Below are 27,721 nucleotides of genomic sequence, written 5' to 3' on the forward strand. Positions count from 1 at the left end.
CAGGGCTTTTAAAAAATAATTTACATTTAACTTCTTAAGCCACATTCAGCTGATAATAAATGGAAACTGTTCAATTGCCCTCATTGTAACTATTGACATCCATGTCAACAGACATATAAAAGTTCAAATAGTTTTAAAAATCACTTTGACACGTTTAAAAATTGATAGAAATTAGTTTTATCTCGGCTCCTCTTCAGTTTACGATTTACTGATCAACAAATTTCTGTTTCACCAAAAGAGAAAATGCAAAGATGAACATCTGCTGCAGGTAAGATATTGAAAGGTCATGACCGCTTCACAGAACCCCACTTCAAAGAAATCTGAACTAATCCTTTAAGATAAATGAAAAACCCTGAAGGCGGTTAAAGGTGCAACTTATCTAATAAAAATGGCCTCGATGCGCCCTCTACTGGTGACCTCCGTATTGCATCTCATCTGTGCTCATTTTGGAAGACATGCACAAAATGTCAATAAAAACATACAAATAGATTATTTTAAGCAAGCACAGTTGTTATCTTTAAAACAGAGAAGATAAATTGTATAATATGACACTGTATTGTATTTGGACAGATTCAAGCTGCTCCCCACGCCTTCCTGTTTTAGATGTTGGATTTAGAGGATGTTGTTTTATAACCTAAATTTGCTTTAAACTTGTGTTTTTTTCTTTCATGATGCTGTTTCTTCTCTAATATTCTCCAAGAAACCACCGAGGCCTTCTGAGATTAAATTACATACAGACAGTTTATTTAGAGGTTTCAGAGTAAAGAGGGTCAAATAGGTAAGCCTCCCACACATCTCAGATTTTCATTCAAAGATTCATTGTCTTTCCATCTTACAATAATGCTACTTTCTATTGGTCTTTCACCCAAAATCCCAGAAAACACATTGATGCTTTTGGCCGTGATACATTGGTGTCCAAAGTGCGGTCCAGGGGCCATTTGCTGCCCCTGGAATGACTGTTTTTGGCCTCTGACTTCAGTTTAATAATGACACCAATTTGCTCTCCCAGGCAGGTGGTTGATATAGATGATAATTTTCTATTTCTAATTAAGTCAAAATTATCACAGACATTAAAATTTTCGAACAGTAGAAAATATTAAAAGTGAAACCAGATGTTTGTTTTTAACTAATCACAGATATTGCATTCTCTTCCAGGTACAACTTTTAAGCAACACCTCACTTTGCAAATACTCTGCTTTTGATTAATTGGTCAGACTTGGATAAATAGTTACCAAAGAAAGAACAACCTAAATATTGATTTTATTGCTCACAATTGGCTAAATTGCGTTCATTTTTTTCCCCCAATCAATATCTAAAAAATTACAACATTTCTTTGTATTTCTTTTTAATCCGCCTGAAAAGAAATTGAGCTGTGATGTGGACCACAATAGCAAACTCTGGTCTGTCTAAAAATTAATTTAAATAAACTCCGATGCGAGCGCTGAGTGAAAGCGGACCAGAGACCGCTCCAAAAGCAGGAAGTGAACTACGGCGCAGGGCATTCTGGGTAAATACAACGAAAGAAAACGGGGAGTCTATCAGTAGCGGGAGAAATGGCTCGTTGTCTTTTACCAAAGACAAAAGAGAAATCCTGTAACCGCGAAAATCTGACTTTTGTTGATATTTTATGAAGAAGGAAGTTGCGCTCATGTCTTCTTCGGAGGTTTTTGTGTCGTTTCCTTCAGTGGCTCTTGGTGCAGCGCCCCCACAGATAAAAGAGGTGAACAGGTTTTTCAATTAGGTTTTTGTTGTTGTTTTGCTTGTTTGACAGTGTCGCGTGAACACGAAACGCACTAGCTGAAAATGTAACAAATGTTGCAAAACGAGTTATTTTGACTTGACGACCAAAAGCTTGGACGTCCCTGCTCCAACATAACAAACTGATAAAGGGCGTGAAAACATTTGTTGCTGCTGTTATTATTCAGGAGACTTCTCTTTCGTTTCGCTTTGCTTCACATCCTGTGAAATGCTCTCCAGTTAGTGATGAAAGCTCGTTTTCCTCCGTGCTGACACACCGACCTGCACAGAAACATCAAGAAGTTGGGCGGGTGAAACTTCACGAAGCTGCGCGTCACTCCCACAACCTCCTGTTGTTGTGACACCAAATCCTTCAGTCTTTAGCGGAGACAAGGGAGTCACCGCTGTGTACACAGCGCGCGCGTGTGTGTGTGTGTGTGTGTGTGTGTGTGTGTGTGTGTGTGTGTGTGTGTGTGTGTGTGTGTGTGTGTGTTTCTACCGAGGGTTTAAAGGCGGCTGTAGTGCGCTCCCTCCCTTCCCCTCGCTGGCCTCCGCCGCACAGGAGCACCTGCACGCCTGCGCTGAGCGCTCCCATCCCCCCTCCCCGCCCAGATTCATCTCCATCCATCTGTCCCCGAGCTCCCACATCCATTACAGGGCAGCACGGCTACAGCATTTGCATGTGGATCGAAGCGGAGGTACAGAGGGAAGCGAGGCAGAGGGAGGCGGAGGAAAACCTCTGAGGGAGAGAAGGGGAGGAAAATAGATCAGAGCGAGGGAGAGGGAGGCAGCAGATATCGATGGCTGCAACAATGGAGCTGTAGGATCCTGTAGAGGTGGTAGTCCGCCTGAAAGCGGCTGGGGAGAGGGGGGTGAAGATACTATATTTGAGCTGGGGGTGGGGGTGGGGGGGGTGAGGAAGGAGGGAGGAAGAGGATGGGCCTGGAAGACAGCCTTGCAATGGCACTGCACAAATTGGATTAAAGCAGTATGGTAACGTTTCTGATTTCATTTATTGCTGTGCTGCTTGTGTGTCACCGTCCCCCGCGTGTCCACGCCGTGTCTCCAGAGGGCTCAGGCATGCCCCGTCCCTCATGTCTTCTTCCATGCTTCAGACGGCTGCCATCCCATCCCTCATCATCACATGCAGCATCCCTCATCCATCCATCCATCCCTCATCCATCCGCCCATCCATCGCTCTCGATGCATTTCAGATGCTTTATTCCAGTCTGTTGTCTGTTTACACCCGGCTGGACGGCAGCCCCTCCACCGCCACCTCCTCCTACTACACTAGCTTGGCGGCTGCAGAAGCATCTCACTCTCTCAGTGAAGATCGGGACACGATTAATCACCAGGGAGTCCAAGTCATCTGTTATTCTCCTCCCTGGTGCTGCTGTGAGATTGCAACCTAGATTCAAGGAAAAAAAAAAAACACTGCCCGCCTTCCTGCGCTCTATAGCCACAGAGCGCAGGAAGCTATATGACAGATAAACCAAAGGCATTAGAAAGATCAAAACAGCGCAGTGAGATGTTTGCAGCCTCTGATTAGTGTTGTGACACGACTGAGCTGGAGATCGCCGCCATGTAGAAGCCTGAGCTGGGAATCCCCTCATGGATCGATGATTGGTTGATTATTTGCTTAGGTTATTTCCTCACACGTCAAATAAGAAATGTTTTTAGGTTTATGTCTGCATGAACTTATCCAGGGCTCTGAAACAGGCTCTACGTTAAATGTCTGCTGCTTCCACAAACATTTTAATATCAGACAAAACAGCGACTATGAAATGCTGTTTTTGACATGAACAGCATTTAGCTGGGGAAGCTACTTTTCCCCCCCACTTCTGATACTGACATAGATACCTGAGGTTTAGCATCGGTCGATATCGATCTGATACAGGAAAACGGCGCTGAACTGACTCACAATATTTATTTCCTTTTAAACAGAAACTTAAATGTACTAAATTGTAAGTGTACCTGATGACTCAGTACCATTGCAGCACACTTAAATACACCGAAAGCTGCATTGGTGAACATTTAAAGACAACTTTAATTTGTTCAGTCGGTGTCTTTAGGAGTGAAACAGACAATGTTCTTCTCCAGTTTCCTGAAGCTCTCAGGTTGTCAACAAAACGCCGACAACCTTAGTCGAACATGTAAAAAGTAAACTGAAACAAACCGGTTTTCAAACTGTTCAGAAATCGTAATTAGGAATGCTAAGTATAATGTAAAATAAATTATAAAGGACAACAAAGAATAAAAATAGACTGAACAGGTCTGCCTTACGGATGAGGAACAGGAAGGAAGGTTGTGGTGAATATGAGGATGTTTTTGATAAAATACAAGCTGGGTCTTTGTGTTATTTTTTTGTTTGGCTGCTGTTTCTGCCTTGAAACTCCCCCACGGAGGCCATTTTTACTCTGTTTCGTTCTTCTCGCTGAATCGTGAACCTTAGATGTTGTTCTGAGCTCTTCTGTGATTTAGCGGCGTTGATTTGCTCTTGGGAGTAATTTTGGTTGGTCAGCATCCTCTGAGACGTTCGCCATGTTTTCTGATTCCCTCCAAACGTGGAAACATTTTTCACTGGTTCCCTTAAAGCCTTCAAAAATGGTTTTGTTACCTTTTCGGTGAGTTTGTTTGTCATCTCTTTCTTGCATTTCTTTTAGATTATGAATTATTTGTTGCTTTTTAAGATCTCTGTTGTCAGACAGGCTCTGTTTCAGTGGTTTCTTGATTCTGCAGAACTGGGTGTGGCCAGTGAAACTGAACCAAGACTTTGGCTTAATTGAAGTAAATTCATAATTTATGAAAGTGAATAAATATTTCATTCTCATAGGACCTGCTTGGTTTGGATAGCTTTTTTTTTCCACTTTAAAAACTCAAATTACTTTTTCTGACATTACACTTTGTTCAATGATGTAAAACATTTATACGAGACAAAAATGAAAGACCAGAATAAATATGTAAGGAGGGGAACTCCTTTAATCTGCACAGTATTATCTGGCATGCAGCTGCATGTTTTTAAATGCACATTTTTAAAAAAAATAGTTACACCCTTGCTTTAGGTTCAGAGTGTGTGCTGAGAGGAAAGCAGTCCAGTTATGTTTCATCTAATTAATGGATAATAGCCACTCTGTGTACTTCCTGATCCCTCCACCAAATCAATTATAGCTGCACAGCAAGGGTCAGAAATAAACTGATTTCAGGAGCTCAGGGATTTTGCTTTGGCCTAAAAATGAGTCTTTCTTAATGAGACCAGTCACCTCAGCGTCAAATGTTGCTTTCATCCTGGTTCATGTAGTTCAGATTATTATACAAGGAGGCATTTCTTTATTTAAATGTTTTTAATTGAGCACAAAAAAAAAAACTATAATTTTTTTATCTTTTCTTTTTCTCTGGTAGATAAATTAAACTTGTATGTTTTTTAATGCAAACAAAATAAATAAAAATGCATTTTGTTCTAATTTTCAGCCAGGCAGAGCGACCTAAAAGAGTCTGCGTCTCAATATCTGGGCTCCTTCTGAGGCAAGCCGGAGTGAAACGTTACATATTTTATTGGCAGGTTAGAATCCGTCAGGTTTAATTTAGAGGATCTTGATTCGGGTTTCGTGCAAAAAGCTTTTGGTTCCCAGGGATTCTCAGGTCATCTTGCATAACACTGAGGTCTGTTGATGATGGCAAAACCTTCAGATTTAAACTCTCTCATTTAGTTTTAATGGCTTTTCAGGTGGATTTAGAACAAAAATGTTTCTTCATGCAAACATTTACTCCAAGATACCATTTTGATAGAAAAGCTTTCCTTTTATGAATCCAGTCTTTGCTCCAGTTTTCATGTTTACCTTCATTTGCATCCTGCTCACAGTGCGTCTTTTCTAAGATAATCACTGCTCCTCGGTTTGTTACGGTATCAGTTTCAGATTTGTGGACATTTTTCACAAGTCCTGATCAGGTGCTGAGTGATGTACCATTGTGTATTAACTTTAACGCTCCAATCTGATAGTTCATTTAAAAATCAATGCCTCCACACATGTGCTTGAAAGTCTTTAAAGTGCATTTCATTCACTCACTATTGACGTTCTGGATGCTACAGAGTCTATTTATCTTGAGAGCAACTCATATTTCGTCCAAACTGTATTTTCTGCAGCACAGCTTTTCATTTCTTAAGTGATTTCTGCTGTGAAAAAGTATTTATCTTCTTTTCGATTAACTTTTTTGTCACATATAACAGGTTTTGCCACACTTCCCCGGCAAGCAGATGAGGAGTTGTTGTTTTTTTATCTACTCTGGTTTGCAAAATTGTTTTAATTCATCCTCATTTGAGGGTTTTCAAACCATCTGAAGAATCTCAGTAGTACAGACTCTGACTAGGCCTCAACAAAACCTACATTTTGTGCAATTTGTAACGTTTAGACGTGAACTTTCTGGTGTGCTTTAGATTGTGTTTTGATCTTGAGCTTTGGACCAGGAACTCATGACCAGATATTCTGGTTCAGGATTGTTCAGTCGGGATATCAGGTCATCCAGGTCCTGAAGAAGCACAACAGTCCAGTTCGTCACGCTGCAAAAACACGTCTTACCAAATATTTTTGTTCTAATTTCTAATGAAAATATCTTGCTATAATTGCAGTAAGACAAAACTAACATAAAAGCAGCTTTTGGGAAAGATATAGTACTTTCTTTTAAGTCAACAATAACCTAATACTGATTTAAAAAAATAATATTTCCATTGACATATTATTTCACTTTTAACATGGACAAAATGCCTTATTACCAGTGAAATAATCTGCATACTAATAATTTAAAAGCATACTAGAAAATACCTTTTAGTTCAACTGCTGATATGATGCTGCTTTTCTGAAATGCTGTGTTAGAAACAGACACACATCTTCTTTAAAAGACATTTTTTGTCTTATCAGCCCACAAAATATTTTTTAAAAAATCTTAATGATGATCAGAAGATCTTTAAAAATGTGAGGCAGTGTTTCTTCTTGCTCAGCCTTCCAGGCTCTTTCTGTAATCCACTTGACATAAGAGTGATTTTGGTCGCTATTGGGGAACTTCACCGCGTTTTCTCCATTTGTCGTTTTCTCTAGACTTCATGGCGTCATGCAGGTTCTGTTTCAGTATCTTCTTAACTCTACAGATGTAGCAGTAATCACACTGAAGTGACTCTGAGCATGATGATGGGTTGAGTCACGGCTGATTCATGGTTTTCCAGGGAGACAATTATACGTTCAATCGCTTTATCTACCCTGAATTAATGAAGTCATCGTTTGAAAGCTGCTGTGTGTAAAATGTCAGATTGTTTTTGTCTGACACTAAGATTTATCTGCTTTTTGTTTTGTTTTTTTTCCAAAGTGTTTGCACAGCCTTTGTGAGTCTTAAGCCTAAAATAAAAATAGACTCGGATCAAATTGAAGCCGCTTGATTCGCTGGAGGAGAGGAAGACGTGGAATCTTAAAAAATGGCTCCATCCTGATCCACACAGCAACCTGACCTGCATGCCCATGAGTTCTTGTCTTTCCAATTTTGAAGACCTGGTAAGACTAATCGACTTTTGTGTCACGGCATAATTATACCCCCATGAGACAGCGAGACAAATATTTTTAATTAAAAGTTCCTACAAGTCAGACCTACCTAAAACAGTAAAGTAAAACAAACAGTTACATTTGTTGAACGTTTTGATTTACTTTACTGTGAGCAACTGATGACTGTGACACCAAAAACTGACTTATTCCTCTTCGTAAGTTAAATTGATCAGGCGACTTTCTAAACTTTTCATCATGAGATTGTGGAGCTGCAGGAAAATATTTTTTCTTTAAGACTTTTTCCACTTACATAAAACAAAATCTGTAGGATGATTTTGCTTCTTTATTTTTTTTTTTTTATTTAACCCACAAATGAATAATCTGTTTCCAGAATATCACAGATATGTTTGGCTGCTCGTTTGTAAACGCCATTTCCATGACCATGTGATCATATTTCTGCACAGATATTTCTTATTAACCGACTTCCTTGGCTTTGAATTTGCTACTTCAACAGATTTTTTTGGTTTTTCAGTCCTCAGCTTGACCTCCATTATTCCGGTTAATTGTAATTTCTTAATTCAATTTCAAATGGGCCCACTTTATGTTTATGGGTATCATTTATTTTAATTCTCAGAAGGCTTGGCGGCTCTTTAGAGGAGCCAGTTTCTGCTGATTTATGGAACTTGTGCAACAAAGTGACCATAAATCCAGTCATGACAATCAATAGGCCTAATAAGATTAGTACAGCAAACGTCAAGTTATCTGAAATCTCACCTACGGTAATAAATGCTTCCCAGAATACGAGACATTGTTTCTTCAAGACCAACATATTCTGGCTGGAGGAGCAGAGATTTAATGATTTTTATGTACAAGTCAATAAAGAGAGGGATGAGGCGTTTGCAGTGTCATTGTGATCAGCTGGAGGAATCTACAGCCTCTGCTTCTGTCTCCACAGCTGGACAAGAGTGAGGTGGCAACCTTAGGTCTGCCCCCCACCTCCAGCCATGGCGGCTCTGACAGCAACATCAGCACGGACGGATCGGCGGCGGCGGTGGCCGGGGCGGCGGGGGGCGCGGAGGCTGCGAGCGTCGGCGAGCCCCAGCGGACGCGCGCCGCTCTGGAGCATCTCCAGCAGAAGATCCTGAAGGTCACAGAGCAGATCCGCGTGGAGCAGGAGGCGCGCGACGACAACGTGGCCGAATACCTGAAGCTGGCCCACAATGCGGACAAACAGCAAGCGTCCAGGATCAAGCAGGTGTTCGAGAAGAAGAACCAGAAGTCGGCACAGACCATCGCACATCTGCACAAGAAGCTAGAGCACTATCACAAGAAGCTAAAGGAGATCGAACAGGTACACGGGTCCGGTCCAACGGTGGCGCTGTTCGCTTTAGCTCCTGACTGGCATTGACTCAGGCAATCTTTATGAGGACACATCCGTCCAAATATGCATTCTGTGAAAAAATTAAGGCATCCTACAACAACTTATGTGTGAGTCAAGTAATATAAATAGATCATAAAAAGCAAAGAAAACACTTTTTAAATTATTCAGAAAGATTTAAAGGGGCAGTATTGTGTAGTATTTTCCAGTCTCATAGTTACATTTTGTAAAGATATTATGTTACCTTAAATTGTTATCAAATTAATTTTGATTTAATTTTCACTTTAAGAAGCTCCCGCTCTCTCCGAATCTCAGCCTTCAACACATCATCACAATGTTTCTCAACAGATTTTACCAGCAGTATTTGAGAAGTAGCTCGTATAATGAGCTCAGTAGATGCACGGTTTCAGCTGGTGTTTGCCAATTGCTGCTGGCTAGTCTGAAGGAGCTGATGGGTGGAGCTGCAGGGGAGGGGAGGGCTGCTCTGTTTTCTCTCTTTAGAACCTCAACCTGAGTGTTGTAATGAGAGTCAAGATATCAGAGAAAAGATTTCTCTTCTCTTCTCTCTCTGCAGAACGGACCGGCCCGGCAGCCCAAGGATGTCCTGCGGGACATGCAGCAGGGCTTAAAGGACGTGGGGGCCAACGTTCGCGCTGGGATAAGCGGGTTTGGAGGTGGAGTGGTCGAGGGGGTCAAAGGTGGCGTCTCGGCCCTCACTCACACGGCCGTGGTCTCAAAGCCGAGGGAGTTCGCCAGCCTGATCAGGAACAAGTTTGGAAGTGCGGATAATATTGCTCACCTGAAGGACACGCTGGAGGACGGAGTCGGGGGACACTCTGAGGACGCCCCAACGCCCCGAGCTCTCAGCGGCAGCGCCACTTTGGTGTCCAGCCCCAAGTACGGCAGCGACGACGAGTGCTCCAGTGCCACATCGGGCTCCGGAGCGGGCAGCAACTCCGGTGGGGCCGGAGCGGGAGGAGTGGTCGGAGGGGGGATGCTGGGCCCTACGATGGGGAGCCCCCGACTGGACGGACACCACCACCACCACCATCACATGCACAGCTCATGGGACTCCCTGCTGGAGGGGCTGCAGGAGATCAAGGCCAGCCAGACGCACATGGAGGACGCCATCGAGGACATGAAGGGCCAGCTGCAGAGCGACTACTCCTACATGACGCAGTGTCTGCAGGAAGAGAGATACAGGTAGAAACAAACTCAGACCCTCCACATTCCTGCTGCTGTTCTGCAGGACGGTCTCTACGGCAGGCCGTCTTACCATAAAATCAGCTTCACCACAATTCAATTCCAAATATCTGACGTATTAACAAATGAAGATATCTCTAATTATACTTTAGCTAGACAAAATAACTATTTGAGAGATCTCTAATTTCATTCTGAATAATATAAATGACATCAGATTTACCATGAATCTGTATTGAAGTTTCTAATCAGGATATCTGACTATCTGAAACACATATTACATATATCAACAATGAAATTTTAACTAGTCATAAAGTAAATTTAAATAATTATAGATTTGACTAGTACAAATTAAATTGCAGATGTGTGGACTTGCAATTTTGACTTTCAAAATTTATTTTAAGATATCTCCAAATCAATTAAAGATATCTTTAATTAGACTGCTTTTCTATTTCATTTATCTTGAATTGGCATTCAAGATAAATGAATGCCAATTCATTTATGAGATGTTTTTTAACTTGTCAAAATGTAATTGAAGATATCTTGGATTATTATTATTTTTACTAGTCCAAATATGAATGTAGATCATTTAAATGATCAATTATCATTCAGGATGGTAAAATGTAGTTGTGTCTAGTTGAAATGCATTTTTACATGTATAGAATGTAATTACAGAAAGTCAAAATAAACCAATTTTATGTTAAAATGGCCTGCCGTAGCTCCTCACAAAGCCATCAGAAAACAGATTACCCAATCATAAACCAAACCTCAAACATCAAAACTAACATCACGTTTGTCTGAGCGGCCTCCCCGTTCTTTCTACAGAAGACGGGCATGTTTTAAAAACCAACCGCTCTGTCGTGTTCTTGGACTTAAACATGAACGTTTCTGTGTGAGAGCAGCGCAGAGAGAGCAGGACTCTTGCTAACAGTCTATTTTCAGCTCAGGATTAATACGTCTTCTGTTGTCCAGTGAGTTATTACTGCAGGGATTAGGAGATCAAAACAGAAATAAACATCAGTGTTCATTGTCATTGTAATAAAAGGAAATGTCAAAGGTCATTCTGAGACAAAAAGAAAATAATATTTGGATTCCAGCAATACAACACACACATTACATCCGGCTGTGGGTAGATGTCCTAATCGAGCATTTTGCTCTGTTCTGCTGGGTTGGTTTGGTTGTATGTTCAGGTATGAGAGGCTGGAGGAGCAGCTGAATGATCTAACAGAGCTGCACCAGAATGAGATGACCAACCTCAAGCAGGAACTCGCCAGCATGGAGGAAAAGGTCGCCTACCAGTCCTACGAGAGAGCCAGAGACATTCAGGTAAACACTGACCCCAGGACTGCAGATTTATTTACACTCTCAGTTACTTATCAACTCGATTATTGACTTTCTTTTCCACTCATTTACTTATTTATTTATCGTCTCTACTTAGGTAGTTAATTATTTACTACCTACATAATTATTGATATACTGATTGAGTTCAGCATTGACTTACTACCAGAAGCATTTTTTATTCATAAACTCATTCACTTTTTGCCTTACTTACTTAAATATTTATTTACTTTCATACTTATTCACTTATTTACATGTGTATGTACTTACTTCTTTGTAGACATTTAATAGCTTACATAAGCCATACAGTATTTACTTACAATATAATTATTTACTCTCTTACAAACGTATTGTTTCACTGACTTACATTTATTCAAACTCTTTGGCTTACATATTTAGTTATTTACTTACTTACTGATTTAATCGTTTACTTCTATATTTGTTCATTTTTATATTCACTGATTAACTTAACTATATTTATTTACTTACCTACTCACTAATTACTTACTCGGTAACTTACTTATTAACTTTTTTCAACCTACATAATTATTTACTTACATACTTTAATTGCTTCCTTTCTTACCAGGTAACTCACCCGTATACATATTTAATTACTAACATATTTACCAACCTATTTAGTTACTTAGCCTCCTTGCTTATTTAGTTTTTACTAGCATCCTCGCTGAATAATTTATATGCTAACATTAGTAAGTATATTTATTTACTGACTTACTTCTGTGCTTATTTGCTAACTTGGATGTTGACTCAGTAATGTATCCACTTTGTACCTTATGATTTATTTATGTGCCTGTTTTTGTTTTATTTACAAGTTGCGTTATTATGACATCTGAATGATTAATGGTGCATACTTTTAACGTCAGCAATTGCATTCAGAATGCTTTATCTTAATGGTTTGTTGGGCGAGGAGGAAGTTCTGCTTCTGCTTCACTTCTTTCTCTGAAGATAAAACCTGACTCGTTCTTTTTGCCATCCATCTGTGCTGCACTTTTTTGATGATCCAGTAACTTTAAATGGATTTGACTAGAAATTGATGAATAAATTACCTTTAATGGGAAGGGAATTAAGGTTCCATTTTCATAAAAACCGGAACATCTCTCAAACCAACACTTTATGAAACGTTTCTGAGATGTGAAGTACTTCACAGATGTGACAGCGCGCATGCCCAGAAAGAACGGCTTCAAGATTTAATCTACGCATGCGCGGGAAGATAAAAACATTCGTGGATGTCATTGTGCTACTTTACATGTTAAGTTTGGCATATTTCTGATAATGAATATGTGTTACATGAGCACTCCGTTCATGGGAGATGAAGAATGGTTACCGTTTACTATGAAGCTAATATGCAAGCTAAGCTAACGTTCAAAAGCGCGTGGGGGTTCGATGACGATCTAAAATCACAGCACCACTTAGTGGCCTGGCGTGACAACTACAGCTAACCAGCGGTCTCTCTTTTTTAAAAATTTATTAAACAATGAATCGTTGAAGTACAGGGTAAGGGGGAAAGAAACCATGATGGGTTTAAGACTGTAAAAGACAAGCACATAACAGCAAGCACATATACAGATTTCAAATATTTCAGTGAAATAATCAAAACAAGTGGTAGAACCTCTCCAGTTACAGCAGTATATAGTAATTTTAGCAAGCAAGAAAACAATGTTTACCACATCAGATATTTGCTATCAAGGTTATGAATGTAGTATACTATATGAGTGATGGTAAACCTCCAGGACGTCCTCGGTTTTCAGTGACAACCAATTCTTAATGTCTCTCCTGAGTTTACATGAGAAGGGACAGGAAACAAAAAGAGGGTTAATAGGCACAAATGTAAATATTTTATACCAAAAAAAACAAACTGATCTCTTGTAGATGTAAGTTTTCCATTTTGTGTGAGCGTCTGTAAAAATCACACCATCAAAAATGAAGAAAGGGAAAGTTAGTAGTTAATGTTTGAAATAGAAACGATCATTCACAGTGAGATTGGCTCACCTGGTCGTTCCCCCTTGTTTTCTGGGCCTGTGCTGTGCAGGAAGCTGTGGAGTCGTGCTTGACCCGCATCACCAAGCTGGAGCTGCAGCAGCAGCAGCAGCAGGTGGTCCAGCTGGAGGGAGTGGAGAACGCCAACGCCCGGGCTCTCCTGGGGAAGCTCATCAACGTCATCCTGGCTCTCATGGCCGTGCTCCTGGTCTTCGTCTCCACTTTGGCCAACTTCATCACCCCGTTGATGAAGACCCGGGCACGCGTGGCCGCCACCGTCCTGCTGGCCTTGCTGCTGTTCATCCTGTGGAAGCAGTGGGATTTTGTGGAATTGTGGTTGTTGCCCAGCTAAAACCTGGATTTAAAGGAAGGACGAGAGCAAGGAGACACAAAGAAGCTTCATCAGAAGGAGCCGGAGAGAAACTTGTTGGGCTTGGTACATTCGAGGTAGAACTTTACCGCTCTCCAGTTAAATAAAGACATCACCTCGCTCCATTCAAATATTCAGGTGTGGATGACAGACCATTAATCCCATTGCTATCACCAAAAAAAAAGAGTTTCCTGCAAGAAATCTGATTTTCTAACCATTTAAGAGACACAAAGGATCGACTTGCGCTGACTGTAAATCTTCATGTTGAAGCTGCAGCATATGTTTGAAACCAAGATGTTTTTTTTTCCATGAATGTTACGTGCTCTCATGCATGTTCTCAGATGCATCCAGCTGGCATGAGTTAGCATCTCATCAATGACGAATAAATGTCTTTTCTGCCAGTTCTGTTGTCGGAAACAAAAGTGCAGATATGTTGTTTCTCCACTCAGTCATTCTCGTGTTTTTCTTTCACATCCTGTTCTGGTGTTACTGCAGTGCTATTAGGCTTTTTTCTTTTTTCGGTGAAGGGGGAGGGAGGGTTACAGCTGAACCTGCTAAAACTCACAACGCTGAATGAAATAATTGATTCTGTACACAAATACTAACAGTGTAAACCTACAGCTACCAACGGTGTCAAATTACCTGGCATGTCAACGTTTATATCCAGTTTGCAAAAACAAATATTGCCGTTTTATTAAACCGTGTAAGAAATAAATGATTTCATATATGAGACTATGCTTGATACATTTTTATGGTACAAAGAGAAGATGTTTAAGCTGAAACTAATGGCTTTTTGTTGTTTTTGACAAGTTCATTAAGATACAGAGGATCTCTGAACCAAACCCCTGGTGTGAATCTTTCATGCAAAACTTAGAAATATATGAAACACTGACCAAAATCTTTAGTTTTTACAATAAATCCTTCTTTGACGGCAAACCTATCAGGCTGACAATCTTAAAATCCCCAAATCATGTCCTGTTTTTATAAATCGTGTCTTCTCTGTTCCTGGTGCTCCAGCAATGTTTTTCCACAGGATTAATACAGTGAAAGTGGAAAAAAAAAGAAGCAAGTTCACCCACCTTTAACTTTTGCATGATGACAAAATAAAAATCATATGGTCTTTCTGATGGTAAACAAAATCAAAGTGCATCAAAAGGTCATTTTGTTGATGCATTTATAGCCTGATCTTAGTTTTGACAAAAAAAAAGATCAGATTTCTCACCGTTTGAATTTGTTTACAGACTGGAACTTCACTGGTGCAGACCAGGCGTCTCAACTTTTCCATGCGTCTTTAGTCCTGTGCACCTGCATCGGACGGCTGAATTATCTCCTCAGCAAGCAGTCAGGAGCCCTGCTGATGACCTACTTGTGTGATTCAGATACGTCGAAAGCACAAACATCACCCGGGTTTAAACCATCAAATCTGCTAAAAACAAGAAGGGAAAAAAAAAAACCATTCAGATGTGTTTGTCGTCTTTTTAATAATTACTGTCAGGCAAAACCCTTACGAACAATACATTTATGACAGGTATTCTTACAGTACAAGACAGAACTCAAGGAGATCAGAGCCAGTGGCATGGCCACAACTGACCGCTATCAAGTAAGACATTCATCGTCATTTAGATTGTTCCAACTTTCACAGAGTTCACAAATGTGTTTTGCATTTGACTCGTATCAAACACAACAGTTTTCTTGATTACCTAGCAAATTCTAAAGACCTCGATAGAAACAGCAGAGTAGAAAAAAAACAAAAAACAAAACAAAGAACAAAACCTTGGATAATAAGCAGAGGAATTCCTGATTTTATTTCAACTTCCTGTTAGGATGAACGATGTACAATATATTGCTTTCAGGTGCACGACTTTAAAACGGGTATACCTCCCCAGAAACACATTCTTCAGATTCACCTTCCTCTGCTGTTTTTTTTCCTTTTTTTTCTCGTCTGCCAGCAGGTTAGACAGAGGTGCAGCGGTCAAACCGTTAAACCGCAGGAGGAGCTGCTTCTTAAAGGAATAAGTGAGCCAAACGTACAGTAGGACCAGCAGCCCCTCCAGAGAATTGCAGCTTCCCTTCATTCATCATCATTCGTTGGAAACTCAGTTTATTCGCCTCTTTTCATACAGTTAAAATAGAAAGACAAAAAAAAAAAAAAAAAAAACTATTCATGTTCTCTGAGAGTCTTGAGACTAAGACACAGTATCCAGTCACAGCGTACATTGGAGGAAGAAAAAAAAAAAAGAAATACAAATGACACACGGTGAGTATTAAAAGCTTCATATTTGATATTACACAATAATTAAAAAAGTCGAACAGGAGGCAGCACGGAGTTTGGACTGGTCGCATGTTTAGTGCTCAGAGATCAAACGTGTAACACTAAAATATGAAAACAAAAGAAGCGTTTCAAGCTCCAGAATCCGTGTTGCCCGTGAATGTAAAATGCTGTCTCAGTGGAGCGTCTGGGCGTTTCCAGCCTGATTGTGGTGTAAAAACAAGGACACACATGTTGGTGTTCAGCAGGACAGGACCTGCCCCCACAGTCTTCAGGCCATGAAGTAAAAAGTTCGTCCTGCAGGCCGAAAAACCTGCAGCCTCATTTATGAAAAGGTCTCTCCCTCTAACAGACATTATCCTGCCCTCTAAACATTAATAAAGTTTGCCTACTATTAGACATGGCAAAAGTTACCCACCACCTCCCCATCGGTCTCATCTCCAACCACAGACGCATCTCGACAAATTAGAACGTGAAAAGGTTGAATTTAGTCAGTAATTCAATGCAAAACTCCCACCGTACGCAGATACATTACATGGAGCCACATATTCCACGCATTTATTCCTGTTAATTTGATGCAGTTAATGAAAACCCAAAATATAGTTTCTCAGAACTTTAAAATATTACGCAAGACGAATAAAAAAAATAATGCAAATGTGATTTTATGGATGATTATCCAGTAGACTGTAGAGGCGGGCGATGTACAGTTAAAGTTTTATCATGATGCTTTGTGATACTATCATAACAATAAAAACTATTTATTACTTCTTTTTTGTTATTATATAAACTGCAACTGCAGGACATGGCAATGATAGCTCCAAAATACAATGCTCTTTTAAAACATTAAATGAAGAAGTCGGATTAGAGTTGCTAAAGTTTTTTGATAGTTATTGATACTTTCATTGAACAAACAGTGGAAGAGAAGTAAAACTAACGATTCTAACAGTATGGATAGTTTTTTTTCTTCCAAACATCAATTGGAAATCATCGTGACAATGAGAAATTTATCATAATAAATGATAAATACGATAAAAGCCCACCTGCAGCAACCAGTCAAAGAAATTTCCCATTATTACAATCGGCCTTCTGTCACCTGAAAAACGTTTCCAGGGTTAAAAGACTAACGTCCCAACACGATAAAAAGACACTCGTCCATGGATTTAACTATAGTTGCATTGATTATTACAACAATGTGTTTACGGGTTTGCAGCTGATCCAGAACGCTGCTGCTCGCGTCCTGACTAAAACCAGGAAGACGGAGAAAATCACCCCACACCTAAACTCCTGTAGCTCAGAGAACAGACTTTAAAATTCTTAGTTTATAAACCACTGAACGTCTTGGCACCAAAATACCTTACAGATCTGTTGTTGTTGTATCAGCCTTCTTGTTCTGATCTGCATCAACAGAACCAGAACCAAACATGGCAAAGCAGCATTCAGCCTCTACAGACATCCAGAAAACTGCAAAAAACACCCGAGTTCCTTTAAATCAAGATTAGAAAACAACCTGCTTAGCGTTTCATAATAAGTGGTGCATTGATTAATTCTGCTCTGGATTACAACTTTCTATTATTTTTAGTTTGCCACTGTAAAGTAAAGTTTCTTTTTTGTGTTGTTTTTTTTATTATGTAATGCATTCATCAATTGCCTTGCCGCTTAAATACACCATATAAATAAACTTGACTTAATTGATCTAATGTAATATAATTTTTTTTGAGAAACTAATTTTAGGTTTCAAAACAGCTTTAATTCATGAAAATGAACTGAATATCACTCTAATGAATCTAAATGTGACAAGAGTTTCATCCCTTTGCATTGAACTACTGACAGAAACGAACTTTCCTATGATATTTTAAGTTGCTGACATGCGTCCGTACGGTCGGCTTCCCCTTTGCCCTCGTTACCGTCTCATTTGGCAAACCCTTTCAAAGTGACATCAGGGAAAGCTTCAGACACCGTCGCCTCAAATGCAGCCCTCAGTACAAGTCACAGCGAGAGAGGTACCTAGGCAGACCTCTGGGTATAGAAGAGAATATAGGCCTGAGTGTTGCACACTTCCTCCACGCTGCAAACCTTCATCTCAGAGTCGTTACAGTGGACCCAGAAACCTGAAGAACACAAGACAAAAAGGTAAACAGCGACCCCGACGAGACGGGACGGGAGCGGGACACGAGGACGAGCGTTTCCTCACCTCCTTCTGTGTTGTAGCAGTATGCGGTGTAGTGCCCTGAGCCGAAGCCTTTACCATGATGCATGACCACAGCCGACAGATCGTAGGTGTAGCCTCCTCTGTGGACAGAGTGACCTGAGTCTGTGCAGCAGTACGGTTTGATGTTCAGAACCTGGTCAAAGGCCACATGGACGCCGATTTTCTCCCTGTGGTTCCGGCCCGACCATCTGCCACAGGGAAGATTTGGCATTAAAAACAAGACACAGACACAGAAACAACCACAGAGCAACGTGGGTAGCTTTTTTTTTTTTTTTTAAAGAAGTTTATCAGACAGGAAGGAAAGGCGGCAGAGAAACTTGCCTGAAACGTTTGAGGTGCAGCCGTAAAACCTGAGGTAAGCGGTAGATCAGAAGCTGCTTACGTGCTTCTGACAGAACTAAGGGTTTGTGGGATGATTTTCTTCTTCTTTCTAAAACCAGGAGAGAGAATTAAAAGTTATTCCACAAAATAATAATGAAAAAATTCACATTATTAAATCTGCAACGTCATTCTTTTAAGAACTACTTCACTGTGTCCAGCAATTTATTTTACATCACTTCAACAAAAGACCAGTACCTCTATGGTTTGTGTTCTTAGGTAGGAGAACAACAATCTGCACTTAGAAGCCATTTTACTTTGTTCAGATGTTTTAAATTAAAATTTCTCAAACTTCAGAGCAACAGGCATTTGCATTATTCAAATGAAATAAACAGAAATGGTTAAAGTGCACATAACTGAGCTACAGTGACCTGTGTTCACACCCACTGAGCCTTCTCACATTTACTCAGTACAACCACAAACCACAATGTATTTCTCTTTTGACTGAACTAAGAAAAATAAAAAATTATATACCGTTTTCAAATATATTACAAAGCAAATCTGAATAGTGATGTGTTTATACATTAATCGGATTAATTTTGTTGCATAAACCTGCAAAACGAAACAGTTTTGATCTTGATTCTAAATCCTAAATCTGTTTTGTACCCAGATGTCCAGCACTTTGCTTGAAAGCACTTCATTAATAAAATAATTATTAATGGTTCAAAAGTTGTAAGTTTCAGACATAAGCAGGGATCCCCCACCATCCCAGTCAACCAATAAAACTCTAACCAAAATGGAAAATCTGTCTTCTAATGAAGAAAAAAAAGTGATCACCCTGAACAGCGGTCCTGTTCTGCACAAATTATCTTCGAGTGTCATTAATCAACTGCAGCACTTTGTTTCCAGTGAGCGCCGACTCCCCTCCTTAGCGCCACACACACTCCCTGCCAGGCAAGTTTAGTTTACATCAAATCAACCAAACGCAGAAGAAAAAGAGCCTTGATTTTCTTTTCTTTTCTTTTCTTACTAGATGTTTTCAGTCATGATACGGAGCAGTCTGTCGGCGGACATTTTGTACCGACATGAATGAGTTGGTATCCACTCTGGAGACGTTTACTAAACGCTTTGTCAACTACTCATTTTCTAGAACTTACTGAGTCTACTTTAAGGATACTTGTGACGTTAGTAAACAGCTCTGGAAAAAATGAAGAGCCAACTGCAGTGAACCACATTGAAAACCTCCTGGTTTTTCCACCAAATGTTGATTTCTAAGCTCTTCCTGAGTTAAAACATTTGTTTTTGTTTCTAAATGAATATGAACTTGTTTTCTTTGCATTATTTGAGGTCTGAAACCACTGCATCTTTTTGTTATTTTGACCATTTCTCATTTTCTGGAAATAAATACTACATTTTTGCTTAGAATTTCAGAGACATGTCAGTAGTTCATAGAATAAAATAACAAAGTTCATTTTACTCAAACATTTACCTATGAAGAGTGAATTCAGAGAAACTGATCATTTTAAGTGGCCTCTTAATTTTTTCCAGAGCTGTATAATCCATCCTTAACATTTGATTACCATTTATAATGCATCTTGTTCCAGGAGACTTAACCTTTTGCAACAGAAAGCAGAACCATAAAAATAAAGGATTATTGAATTCCACAATTAATCCAAAATATTTTCCATCAAATAAATTTAACTAGAGAAGTAAGAGATTACCAAATGGTTAAGTAGATGGGTTCAAAAATGGCGACGTGGCTCTAAATCAGGGGTAAAACACGGTGAAGTAGAAAATCTAAACAAGAACTTCATCAGCATTTTGGGTTCAACAAGTATCCATTTAATCTGTTCAGGTCAAATACTTTATATAAGGAGGCAATTTAAAAGTTTTCTTTAACTTTGACACAGAACTGTCAACTAAAAACCTTTATAATTCTAAAAACCAGACAACAGTTTCTCTTTAACTTTCCCTTTTGCCTGTGTGCTTCTGGACTCTTTCAAACTTGAAAAGAGGGAGCAATGTCTCATCTGGTCCTGAGGCTTATTGTTTAATTGATAACCTTGGTAAATAATCATCATTTAGACATGAAAAATACGTATTTTTCGGACTTTAAGCCGCTACTCTTTCCCCACGCTTTGAACCATACGGCTTGTAGCCCGGTGCTGCTTTTCTGTAGATTTTTCTTCAACCACCAGATGGCGCTTTAGCAGGAAAAGAATCATTGGAAGTCAAAATTGGAAATCAAAGAAGAAAGTGCTGATTTTCATTTAGAACAAGCACATGCTAGCAGCATGGCACGGTGGAGAAATGATTTCAAACTCAAACCCCCTCATCATGGAAACCACAAAAAGAAGTTCATATGATGCAGCTTTTAAGCTGAAGGTTATCGATCTGGCAGTACAGATCGATAGCCGCTAAGCTCGAAGCGAACAAATCCATGATGCTGCGTCCTTAAGAGCAGTTTTGTTAAGTGGAAAACCGAGAACGGCGGAGATACTAGCGGCTTATATCTTGTATGTTTCCAGTTTTTGTTGTTGTTTTTTTTTTAAACTTTGTGGGTGAGTTTATAGTGAGGTGCACCGGAAAATACGGTGTTTTCTTTTTATTTCTGTTGTGAAAGTTATCAAGTGAAAATGCAGCTGGCGAGAAAGGTTTGTACTAACTGTTGCAGTGGTTGCAGGCATAGATGTTGCCTTCAAGAGCCTCCATCTCTGTAAACTTGGACAGCATCTCTATGAGGGAGCAGCTGCGCTGGTAAGCAGTGGCGCCTGGGCCTTTGTTCCTGCTGTGATATCTCTCTGGAAACTCCAGCGATAAATCCCAGAACGGCTCCACTGTGTTGGACTTGTGCTTACAGGACAGACACGTCACCTAAAAACAGGACAAGAGGAGAAAGGAAGAGATGAGGATAATATCAATCAAGTGGCGTTTTAAATTCTTATTTTCTGAAGCTTCATATATAATCATGCAACTTCTGTTGTTAAATTCTGCATTTTGTTGAAGAGGACTGTATAAATAAGGTCTGACTGATAAAGTGTCCGAATTAGAGATGCAGAGTGAAACTAGCTGGTCAAACTCAAAAATCTGGTCTGAAGTGATTAATTAATAATTGAAATAATTGCAACCTAATTCAGTAAATTGATTAATCATTAACTGGAGTAAACAGACTCAGAAAAGGCCATTAGCTGAAAGAACACCACATTCTGAGCAGTAATTAAACCAAAACTGTATATAATAACTATTTTGCATTTCAGATATATTTAAAATAAACATACATTAAAGGAATGCCGTTTCTGAATCTTAACATTTTTATTTTCGTATTCATAAAGGGAATTGACCAACTTATTTGCATCTTTTAATGAACTTGTAATATTGTATGAAAAAAGCTTTAGTGACTAAATGAAAAATTTGAAGAAGGTGCCAATTTTTTTATCCAACTAATCATCAGAATAATTGATAGATTAATCGACTGTCCTAATCTGAACACCCCATAACCAAACAGAGTAAGCTGCCGTGAACAACAACAACACTCTTCAGTGGTCGTTGTGACTAAGCGGCCGTTTATGCTACTAATAAAATGCGACCACAATCAGACTTCTGTGTGAAGAATTTACGACCCAAAGCGACCCGCATGCGCTGATGTCACACAACAGTGCATTGTTCACGGAAGTAACAATTAACGCCGCCATCTTTGGATCAGTTCTAAATTTTGGAGCAGTATCGGTGTGATCACATCAAAACAAAGCAAGCTAATAAAAAGAAAGCATTAACTAATAGCAGTGGCATTTTGTGGCACATGCCTGCAGCTTCTGTATTATTTTCATAATAATCGCTGCTTGCTTCAGCCACGATTTACATCCTGGTTTACCATGTCTGGCTTCTTCTGGTGCAGAATTATGACACGTTTCTCCTGTCCATGACGAAAAAGTCAGATAAAATGTGACATGACCGCTGAGGCTGCAGACGCCTTGAAAACAATGTGATTTAGCACCACATACGGAAGTGGTAGAGCTCGATTTTTTTTTTTGAGAGTTAAAAGATCAGAACTGGGCTGTATATGAAATATGGGTCCAATATGAGCAAAAACAAATAAAAAAATTTGTCAAGTGCCATTTAAGTAGAAACTGTATTTTGCACATGTGAATATTTGTCTGGAGTTTGTCGAAGGTCCAACAGAGTCAAGCTTTCAACAAAAACTGTTGAAATGTCCGTTGAAATGATTAAAATCTTACTTTACAAAAATGATCTTTAAAAGTTTCCCTAAAACAAAGTAAAGCCCAAACAACACAGTGATGGAGCTGAATGCTGAATAATTGGTAGCTGATGAGAGGCTGTGCAACCAATTACAGAAAAATTACAATTTTAAAGTGAAATGAATGACTGTCACAGAAAAAACAACCATGGCTTTTGAGGTGAAGAAGAAACCTGACCATCATTTGCTCTTCTCAGACTTTAGGGAAATGTTTCATTGTTTAGAGGAAACAAAGTCTTTTATATAAAGAAACAAGCAAAAATAACAAAAAGAGGAGTTGTAACAAGAAAGAAATTGGTTTTTTTCTTGTTACAATAGAGCTGCACCAATAGATAAGCCATATATGGAATTGGCCAGTTTTCAACTGATCAGTGACCTGGAAGTCAAATAGAGAAAAGTCTGCTCTCCCTGCCCCCCGTTCATTAAATCAGGGCTGTCCACAGAGCAGCTTGGGGCCATTTTGTGGCCCCTGGAATGACTTTGTGCATAATAACAATGATGAAAATTTGGCCTCCACCACAGGTGAATGAAATGGACTGAGATTTTAAATTAAGGCAAAATTAAAACTCATTACAATGGAAAATATTTCACACAACACACAGAATTGGTCTTTTAATAACCACACCCCTTGTGCTTTTTACCATCTAATTTTATACTAAATAAACTTTGGTGCAGCCACATTTATTATTCATCAAACTTGGTTAAATACTCCTGGTATAAAGTGACCAAATCATGTACCTACTGCTGAGACAATACTAAATTCTGTATTCATTTTTAGAAAATATGGATTTTTTATTTTATTTTATTTTACCAATGCACTCCTTGAGTTTCTAAAGTTCAGAGTGATGTCAGCAGGTCTTATGCTTACCATGTTGTTCCAAAACCGTGTTTTACAGCTTCCATTTATTTGGACTGAATTTAAGTCAATTTGATGGTAATTATGACTATAATAACAAGAATAAAGTCGTAATATCAGGAAAATTAAGTAACTTTGTGAGAACTCCTACAGAATAATTAAAATTATTGAGCATTTTATGACGTTATACTTCAGTATAAGTCTTACAGATAAGGAAATACGTAATCTTTTAAACACACCTGTATGAAATTATTATCAGTAGTACAATTTTGAAACGACCGTGCAAACAACTGTCTATTTAGAAGAAAGAATGACACGGACTGAACTGCTGAGATCAGATCTTGATAACCCTTTGGAAGCCATTTCTCATCAAAACGACTTCTTCCTCACATTTTAGCTTTGTTGTTTTTTTCTGATAAAATTGTGTCTTTATTCTGCCGATACCATGACTAGATTTTCATAACAAAGATCCTAATAGCCTGGCCCTAACGCTCCACCATACATCTCACAGAGAGGATGATGGAAATAAAAATCACTTTTTGGAAATAATTTCTGTCATTTGCAATTTCTTTTTTAGAAAAGCAAGCAAGGAGAAATCAAAAATCAATTGAAATTTGATCAGGTATGACAAAAATCTGAGATTTTATTCAGTATTAAGTCTAAAAAAAGGTCTGACTGGAGCATTACTAATCAGTGCTGAACAGCTGGATTTGCTGCCATGCTGCCGGTCTCACCTGGCTGAGCAGCTGCCCGTGAAAGATGGTGTTCAGAACCTTCAGCACTTGCTTGGACAGCTTCCTCTTTGTGATGGGGATGACTATCCGCCGCTTGGACCCCTCCGTGTCCAGCTCCTGCTGCACCTTGTCCAGCAGCTCACACAGGAACTCCTGGGCGTCTTGCTGGTCGTAACCGCGGAACGCCGGGATGAGATTCCACACAGAGTGCAGCATGGCGAATGGAGAGACGAGAGTCCACCGGCCCGACCACATGACCCTGAATAGCGTATGCAGCTCGTGACACAGAGACATTTGCTGGCGAGTCGAGCAGCGAGGCTCTTTGGGCTGGACCAGTTCTGCAGCCTGCGGGGACGGGGCGACGCTCTCCTTTTTGTCCACGGGCAAATTCCAACACCCCGCCTTCCCCATGCGTCCCAAAGGGTTCTCCGACAGTGGCGGCGTGGTGCCGCTGTTGACGACCGCTCCAGTCACCCCCTTAACGCCCTGGGAGTGGTTGGTCTTGGCCAGCAGCTCCTCAGTCTCACACAGGTCCAAAGTGAGGAAACACTCCCTGAATTTCTGCAGGTGGCTCAGCACTTGCAATATTGAGTTCATGTAGCACGTGTTTCCCAAGTTGCGCAGACCGGTGACACCTGGAGCGTGCCTCCTCCGCGTCACCGCGTGCGTGGAGTAGTACCTCCTCAACTTAGCGGCTCTCCTGATCTGTGGCGCCCTGCGGGGCAGGGCGAGGAGTGAAGGCTTCTTGGGAGGTGGAGGTAGGCGTTCTGGGGGGTCGCGAAATTTGCGAGGAATGAGTGTCATGGTTGAACGTGGCGCCTGAGTCAGAAGCCTGGCACTCTTCCTGGGAGGAATGTTGCCGAGGTCTTCCAGGAGTTTCCTTTTCACCTCCTTCTTTTGTCTCCTGGCCTCCTCAAGTTTCTCCTTGCGCTGGTTCTGAACCTCTTGGTGTTTTCTAATCCACGTCTGAAGCATCTTCCCTAGGAGCGCTTTCCTCCTGTGGCGAAGGGCCAGCTGCATGGCAGGTTGCGGCCCACCTTCCAACACCCAGGGGGCACAGTCCCCCCCGGTGGAGGAGCGCAGCGACCGCCTACCTGGGCTCCGGACGGTAGAGAGAGCGCCTCTGAGGAGCTTGAGGTCTCCCTCTGCATTATCGTTCAGTACATAGTCTCCACAGGCGAAGCAGAAGACGTCCAGCTCACGCACCTCCATGGCCAGTGGGTGTTGGGACTCCTGAAAGTGTTTGAGGAAGTGCTCCTCTATGAAGCGTCCACAGGCAACATGGGAGCACTTGAGGCAGGCCCACACTGAATCTGTGGTGCTGCACTCCACACAGTGCCATTTCTGTGGATTGAGGATGGAATGGTCTTGGCCCAGACGAAGGCGAACCACGTGCTTACAGCGATCCATCTGTCCGGATGCACATGTGGCCTCAGTTATAGGACACACGTCCTGCAGCGAAGCAGCAACTCATTCTGATGGAAGATTCACACAGGAAGAAAGAAAAGTTGCACGTTTGTTAATGTGAAAATATGATTTCCAGTGCCTTGTAAAAGTAACCATACTAAATCTGTAGAAAATAAGCAATAAATCAATTAATTGCATGACAGATTGATAATTTCCATTTGCATGATCTAGTTTTTTCTGTCTCTTTCTTCCAAAAACTGGATAACAAAAAGTTTCAGTCTTAACAAGCTCCTTTCTTTCAGAACAACTTTGCTTACAAAGACTACGGTGACTTTATTTATTTATTTTGGACATTTAAAATGTCTTCCAGTGTTAAATGTTTTTTAGGAATTCAAGTTTATTGAACTATGAGAGGGTGAACTCCGATTATTATGTCACCAGTATTATACCACTGACATAATACCTGAAATCGGTCTCAGAACAGCATTATCGTTTATGGCAATAACTTCTACAACAACTTATGATGCCACTCAAACCTTTTCACAACACTACATTGGTGAACAAACTTACAGTTATTGTCTTTTGGGGTAGGTCTATACCTGCTCTGCATTTCCTCAGATTTTTATCCATTTTTATTTTTAGAAAATAACTCAAACTCTGACAGATTAGCAGAATCTGCGAACAGCAACCATTGTATCACGCCACTGATTCTCATTCTGATTTATGCCGTAATTTTGACTGCGCCAGTCTAACATATGAATCCGTTTTGATCCCGACTGTATTTTTGCAGTCACTGTCCTGCATGAAGGCGGACCACGTGTTTGCTCATGTTGCAAACTGCAAACATGACTACTTATGGCTTTCTTTCAACAATAAATCTCTTCCAGCCACTCTTTCATAAACAGCAGAGTTGTAGCGTGAACAGGGGTGTTGTGCAAAGTCAAACACTTGGATAAGTATTGTTTTCATTGCTTTCTTTTAATAACATCAGTCACTTCATAGAATAATAGCTTGCTGCAATCAATGTAACCACCACTACTACCAGCAAAATATATTTAACAATTATTAAAGAAGTACTTGAATAAATGCTGGAACAGTTATAGTTGGCTGTAATCATCTGCAAAATTTTATTTGCTGCAATTAATCTTTCTTGGCTTCTGGAAGAAGGTTTCCAAAGCCTCCAAATACAAGAACTCAGATGTTTGGCCCATTTATGTCTACATTTCTTTATCTCTGTATCTATATATTTATTTATCCGTCTCTCTCCATCTTTAAGTCTTTACCTACTGTATGTTTCTCTAATGATCATGTATTCATTTACTTACCAAGCTTAGTCTAATACTGTTGGGGGGAGTATTTCCCCTCAGACAGTCAAGAAGGATCACAACCTTTTATTCGATGACTGGATTTTTGTCGGAGGAAAGACACATTTTGTGTTCTAGCACCTTCGCCATGTGTATCAGGAGTAGGAAAGCTACTCTTGCTGTTACTCACAGGAGTGCAAGTGCTGCCATTAAAATTATATAAATTGCGTTTAAAAAATATCAGATATGCTTTTTGTTTTGCGACATTTTCATCTTGCGACTCAGCGTCTGAGAGAAGTACAGAGCAATTTTTTTTGACCAGGTTTTGTTAACTTTGGTGTTTCAAAAAAGAGAGCTGAAAGTAGACGAGCGTGATCTAATTTTGTTTATTTAGGCTAATAAAATCAATAGAATTAACTGTAAACACATACAATTACTAGGTACATGCCGTGTTCCTGTTGGGGACAGAGGGTAGGGGAAACGGTAAACTGGGATCTTGTTTTATAACCAAACCCCGCAAAAACCATCTCCCCTACTTTATTCCTGACCCAGTTCAGTGCTCACACTGACCTCTGAGGGTCAGAACAGCTGAGACTGAACATTTTCTGAAAACACATCTGTAATTTTTGTATTCACGGATATGCTACACTGTGTTCCTCTATGACACAAAATCCCAATAAAACACAATCAGGTCCGCAAATGTGACCGGTAGAAAAGTTAAAAGGAGTTGAACCCTGCAAAGCGCCGTAGACCACTGTCTCTTCTAATAAGCAGAGCTACTGAGCATACATATATATATATATATATATATATATATATATATATA

General features: G+C 40.1%; 2 protein-coding genes across 3 annotated transcripts in view; one reads left to right on the forward strand and one right to left on the reverse strand.

Moving 5' to 3' along the window:
• Positions 1–2,641: 2,641 nt before the first annotated feature.
• tmcc2 (transmembrane and coiled-coil domain family 2) lies at positions 2,642–14,275 on the forward strand. 2 transcript variants are annotated; one of them, XM_008409801.2, is made up of 6 exons: positions 2,642–2,730; positions 7,093–7,274; positions 8,218–8,613; positions 9,215–9,843; positions 11,031–11,166; positions 13,226–14,275. In XM_008409801.2, exons 2-6 carry the CDS (start codon positions 7,236–7,238, stop codon positions 13,523–13,525), a joined length of 1,500 nt encoding a protein of 499 aa, XP_008408023.1. In that variant the 5' UTR covers positions 2,642–2,730; positions 7,093–7,235; the 3' UTR covers positions 13,526–14,275. The 2 variants fall into 2 exon arrangements, with proteins under 2 accessions (XP_008408023.1, XP_008408024.1); XM_008409802.2 differs by lacking the exon at positions 7,093–7,274.
• A 730-nt stretch (positions 14,276–15,005) lies between these two features.
• The window catches only part of usp49 (ubiquitin specific peptidase 49), a 17,159-nt gene continuing 4,443 nt past the window's right edge, over positions 15,006–27,721 (reverse strand). Inside the window, exons 2-6 of the mRNA XM_008409800.2 lie at positions 24,185–25,659; positions 21,006–21,213; positions 18,343–18,451; positions 18,004–18,209; positions 15,006–17,920 (exon numbers count right to left, since the gene is read on the reverse strand). Of these exons, the coding sequence (XP_008408022.1) occupies positions 17,817–17,920; positions 18,004–18,209; positions 18,343–18,451; positions 21,006–21,213; positions 24,185–25,594 (2,037 nt within the window). The 5' untranslated portion in view covers positions 25,595–25,659 and the 3' untranslated portion in view covers positions 15,006–17,816. The remainder of the gene's footprint in view (positions 17,921–18,003; positions 18,210–18,342; positions 18,452–21,005; positions 21,214–24,184; positions 25,660–27,721) is intronic.

Source organism: Poecilia reticulata, linkage group LG5 (assembly GCF_000633615.1).
Source record: "Poecilia reticulata strain Guanapo linkage group LG5, Guppy_female_1.0+MT, whole genome shotgun sequence".
Taxonomy (NCBI): Eukaryota; Metazoa; Chordata; class Actinopteri; order Cyprinodontiformes; family Poeciliidae; genus Poecilia; species Poecilia reticulata.